Source organism: Formica exsecta, unplaced genomic scaffold, assembly GCF_003651465.1.
Source record: "Formica exsecta isolate Colony F162 unplaced genomic scaffold, ASM365146v1 scaffold26, whole genome shotgun sequence".
NCBI lineage: Eukaryota > Metazoa > Arthropoda > Insecta > Hymenoptera > Formicidae > Formica > Formica exsecta.
Window position 1 is genome coordinate 1,132,155 of NW_021849866.1, and position 4,539 is coordinate 1,136,693.

At 35.1% G+C, this 4,539-nt stretch overlaps 2 protein-coding genes across 5 annotated transcripts in view; one reads left to right on the forward strand and one right to left on the reverse strand.

Moving 5' to 3' along the window:
* LOC115236759 (exosome complex component RRP45) overlaps positions 1-1,656 on the reverse strand; it is a 5,929-nt gene extending 4,273 nt beyond the window's left edge. Inside the window, exons 1-5 of one of the 2 annotated variants that reach the window (XM_029809423.1) lie at positions 1,440-1,656; positions 1,196-1,290; positions 888-1,110; positions 575-792; positions 195-422 (exon numbers count right to left, since the gene is read on the reverse strand). In XM_029809423.1, the coding sequence (XP_029665283.1) occupies positions 195-422; positions 575-792; positions 888-1,110; positions 1,196-1,290; positions 1,440-1,505 (830 nt within the window). In that variant the 5' untranslated portion in view covers positions 1,506-1,656. The remainder of the gene's footprint in view (positions 1-194; positions 423-574; positions 793-887; positions 1,111-1,195; positions 1,291-1,439) is intronic. The other variant, XM_029809425.1, reaches the window with a different exon arrangement.
* A 114-nt stretch (positions 1,657-1,770) lies between these two features.
* On the forward strand, positions 1,771-4,364 carry LOC115236758 (kelch domain-containing protein 10 homolog). 3 transcript variants are annotated; one of them, XM_029809420.1, is made up of 4 exons: positions 1,771-2,618; positions 2,874-3,107; positions 3,365-3,671; positions 3,795-4,364. In XM_029809420.1, exons 1-4 carry the CDS (start codon positions 2,178-2,180, stop codon positions 4,037-4,039), a joined length of 1,227 nt encoding a protein of 408 aa, XP_029665280.1. In that variant the 5' UTR covers positions 1,771-2,177; the 3' UTR covers positions 4,040-4,364. The 3 variants fall into 3 exon arrangements, with proteins under 3 accessions (XP_029665280.1, XP_029665282.1, XP_029665281.1); XM_029809422.1 differs by having other exon boundaries at positions 1,783-2,618; positions 3,365-3,717; positions 3,795-4,019; XM_029809421.1 differs by having other exon boundaries at positions 1,785-2,618; positions 3,365-3,694.
* Positions 4,365-4,539: the final 175 nt, after the last annotated feature.

Genomic DNA, 4,539 nt, shown 5'->3' on the forward strand with positions numbered 1-4,539 from the left:
AAAATGAAAAACCGCTTTTCTAGTTACTTTATTGTCTGATGAAAGGATATAAAACATTATTTTACATAAACTCATTTACTGTAAATAGTTCAAATTAATATATTTACATTATATTTTATATATAAAAAAAATATTTTTAAAAATTATGAACTCTTAAGAGACTATATATGTTGAAACTATAGTAGTATTCATACCGTGATTGTACATCTTTAGTTACCGCCTCCTTAATCTCTTGCACTAATTTAGTCGCGTAATTTGCCGCGTGATTAGAAACGGCGGATATGACGTCCTCGACCGTCATGGTTTTTGTTAAATAATCGAAATGCAAACTGCAGAGTTCTCTATAAGAGTTCATACCAAGAGTGAGTTCAGCGACACCAACTCTTTCTTCTATATATGTTGGATCCATTATGGTGTTGCCACTGAAATTTAGAAAGACCATATATTATTTGTATGTACATAGTCTCTTAGAAAATTCTGAATTTTATTGATATATTCTTAAACAAGATTAAAATTAATTATTTTATATTCATAAAAATTTGAAGCGTAGATAATTTTGAACTGCCTGACTAACCATTCAAAAGTTATGAAAGATATGCAAACTGGATAGTGAAACAATGTTAATGGAAGAAAATCTTTCTCGGATGCTGGATGTATAATAATTTCCTCGCCAGTGGAAGTAACGTCTGGCCTGTGGAAATGCATGAGAGCGGCGAGTGTCGCTATAGAGGCACAGTCGATCAGATTTCCATCGTGATTTATGATATTAATATCAATTCTTAAATTCCACACCTGAATAGAAAGACATAAAAATAAAATATATATATGTATATATATATAAACATATGCTGTACAATATTTAATGTCAAATCTTAGTATGCAGTAACCTTCTTATCTGCTACAATACAGAGAGATTCCAAGTCTATGCATTTTGAATCTTTGAAACATTTTTCCAGCTGTCTACTGATCAATATGCCAGCCTCGGATTGTCTTCCACTTTCAAGGTGCTGCGCCGCTAATGGACCAAGCTCAACATTTATGTATATTGTGCCTTCGTTAGAACGAAATGCTTTCGGTTGTTGTATATTACATGATACTTGTGCTATTGCTCTGCAAAGGGATTCCTCTTCAATGTTTTAATTATATATATTTATTATAAAGAGAAATAATCCATATATTGTTAAAGAAAATTTACTTGGTATGTCCAAGAGACACTATACAACATCCCCATTTGGAGCCAAAATGAATTTTCACTGGCCGTGGCTGTAATAATTTTCGGCCATCTAATCTCTGCGAAATATAATATTAAATATGTTCTAAAACAATTTTTCTATATTTGTAAATTATAATAAAACATATATATTCATATATAAATATATAGTTTCTAATTAATTAAAACTGTTCAGTAAATACAAAATAAAAATATTAAGTATGTATACCGTTTCCTCTTCTATACATTTGTTTACGAAATTTCGTTCACAATTTGTGAGTAAAACTTCCCTCATTTTCTCAAATATAAATATCCAAATTTTCACAATATTACACAAGAAGAACAATTTATTATTCGCGATTTGTTTATGATGACATATAATAACCTATAATCACATCGTGTTCGGATATATATATGTTTTTAAATATATATATTTACATCATGGAAGACACTATGGTAAAACAGGCTCTAGTTCCTTTTGTTCTGATTGGTTAATCCCAAAATATAAATATATATAAAGCACCAATCAAAACTCATGCCGCTGTCCTAATTCTTACTTGAGTGATTTTAGTTTATGGCAGTATGTTAAATTTAAAGAATTTTTGTTCAGTTCATCGACGCGGACAGGGGGAAATAGCCGACAGAAATTGACAGAAATTTCGCCCGTGTATGTACGCGAAATGACTGATAACCCTTTCTCGAAGAAGAATATTCAGAGAACTGATTCGCGAGTATCGTGCCAAGAGAACGGGAATCACCGAGTGACAAGTCTCGTCGGTGACAACTCGCGCGGAGGTTAGATTGACATTCTTGAGGTTAGAAATGGCCGCAACGCGCGGCCGAAGGGTAACGTGTACTTTAACTTTAGACTGATTGCGAGACTTTCGCGACTGCTCTCATTCATTTCGATAACGATTGGATACATATATATATATATATATATAAGGTGGAGAGGCGACGAAGAGACATGTACAAATTTAAACCATTCGTGTTCATGGAGCACGCGGCGAACGGGCCGGAACGTCCGAAGGCGCGTAGCGGTCATCGAATCGCGTGCGATTATCGAAATCTGTACTCTTACGGCGGCTTCAATCCTTGCATATCCGATACCGACCCGGACATGCTCGACGATCAAACGTGGGTGGCCAGTAAGCCGCTGTTCAAAGAACTGTGGCGCTTCAACCTGGTGAGCGAACGTTGGAAGCGACTGCCCGGCCAGGAGAACATGCCGAACGAGTTGGCGTCGAACGCGGTGATTCTACGCGGCAACGCATTGATGGTGTACGGCGGTACCGGCGTGCCCTTCGGCGAGAGTTGTAGCAATCAGCTGTACGTCTGCAACGTAAACGATGGTACGATGAAGATAGTACCGGCCACAGGCGAGCTACCTGAACCTCAGTATGGACAGGTAATAATTAATTAAAAGCGAAAAGACTACCTGAAGTCTGAATTAAGTATCTATGCATGGTTTTATAATAAAATTCTCAGCAAGGCTAGAGTAAGTTGATGCGCTAATATTTGAACATACTTCCAACTTTGTTTTCAGGACAGAATAAGAAATTGAAACACGAGTGTACAAATATTAAATTGGAATTAAATTTATTTATCATTTATTTATTACATTTGTGTATATTTATTTATTGTTATGTATTTCTGTGAATAGGCCCTGGTATATCATAGTTCCTACCTCTACACAGTCGGTGGTACCACCGGTTACGAATACACCTGCGATATTCATCGATTTGATCTGAAAAATGGTGTCTGGGAAACAGTGTATGTTTGCTCTGGAAGGGAAGAGTCAGAACCACATGGAAGATACAGGCATGAGCTTGCCTTTGATGGCAAGATGATCTATGTCCTGGGTGGTGGCACCTCAACAGAGGCCTATGGCTTTTCGGTGAGTGAACAAATATATACAGACTTCATTTGAGATACATGCTGTTCAAGTGTGCAAAACCACTCTTTTTGTATAATATTTATTTTATTAATATATTGTAATATATTATTATATTGTATATTATATATATATATAAAAAAGATATATCATCATTAATTCTTCTTGTGTAACAAAAATTATTTTCTATTACAATATATTCATAAAAAATAAATATTAATAAAAAATAAATAAAAATAAATAAATAAAAAATACTTTAGGAAATACCGGCGTTCGACCTGGAGACCAATAGGTGGAGGATGTTGAACACGCATGGCGACAGTAACGAGGCTATGGTGCCGGCACCGCGACGTTGTCACGGTTCCGTTCAGTACACGGACGAAAAAAGCGGCATTACTTCGGTCGTTATATCAGGCGGCTACAACGGTGATCGGGTATTCTCCGACGTTTGGCGACTCGATCTCAGCACGCTGCAATGGACATGCTTAAGAGAATGCATCTTACCGTGTCCGGTGTACTTCCACTCGGCCGCGCTGATTCCGGAGGGTCGCATGTACATATTCGGCGGTATAGTCAAAGTGAACAACATGGTTATTATCGCGACTTCCCAAATGTGGGACATTCTATATTTAGATGTTAAATGTATTTTCGTAAAAAGTATATAATAATTTCGTGTGTGTATTATTGCAGATACAGAGAACAAACGCGGTTCATTCCGCTTGGATTACGATTCCCAAACTGTCCGAGATCTGCTGGCAGGCGTTGAATTATTATTATCCGCCGTTGAGGGACTGTTCGCCAGACAAATTGCTTCACATTGGCATACCCTTGAAATTCGTACAAAGACTCGAATATTACGATTGGTGAACGCTCTTAATTGCTCTCTCTTCGGATCATTTTTCTCAAAGTTCTCTCTACGCACTTCACAGCGGTAATTACGCTTCGATCATTTTTATTCGATATTTATTGATACGTAATTTTCTGGTACCTTTTTTTACGATTTTATCTATCGTGTAATAATGACACGTACGTATGAAATAATTTTATAATCATTCTGTTTATTATATTTGTGGTATAATAATGCTCTAATTGCGAAATAATAGATTTTTTTTTCCCCAAAAATCTATAAATTTTATATATATATATCCGACATGCAATGTTAAATTGTCGGATACGCTATTTTCGTGATATTAACGCCAGATAATGGTATTATCTTTGTCTAAAATGTACAAATAATTATAATTAAAAATTACAATAATATATTAATATATAAAGAGTTATATAGTCAAAGGGAGGGATAGTTTATTATTAGCATATTTAATATATTACATTGTACTAAATTGTCGATTTTCGTGATATTAACGCCAGATAATGGTATTATCTTTGTCTAAAATGTACAAATAATTATAATTAAAAATTACAATAATACAATAAT

Coding starts and splice junctions, on each gene's coding strand:
- LOC115236758 (XM_029809420.1), top strand. CDS start 2,178: ATGTACAAATTTAAACCATTCGTGTTCATGGAGCACGCGGCGAACGGG. Junction 3,108..3,364: donor CAGAGGCCTATGGCTTTTCG/GTGAGTGAACAA, acceptor AAAATACTTTAG/GAAATACCGGCGTTCGACCT. Junction 3,672..3,794: donor TCGCATGTACATATTCGGCG/GTATAGTCAAAG, acceptor GTATTATTGCAG/ATACAGAGAACAAACGCGGT.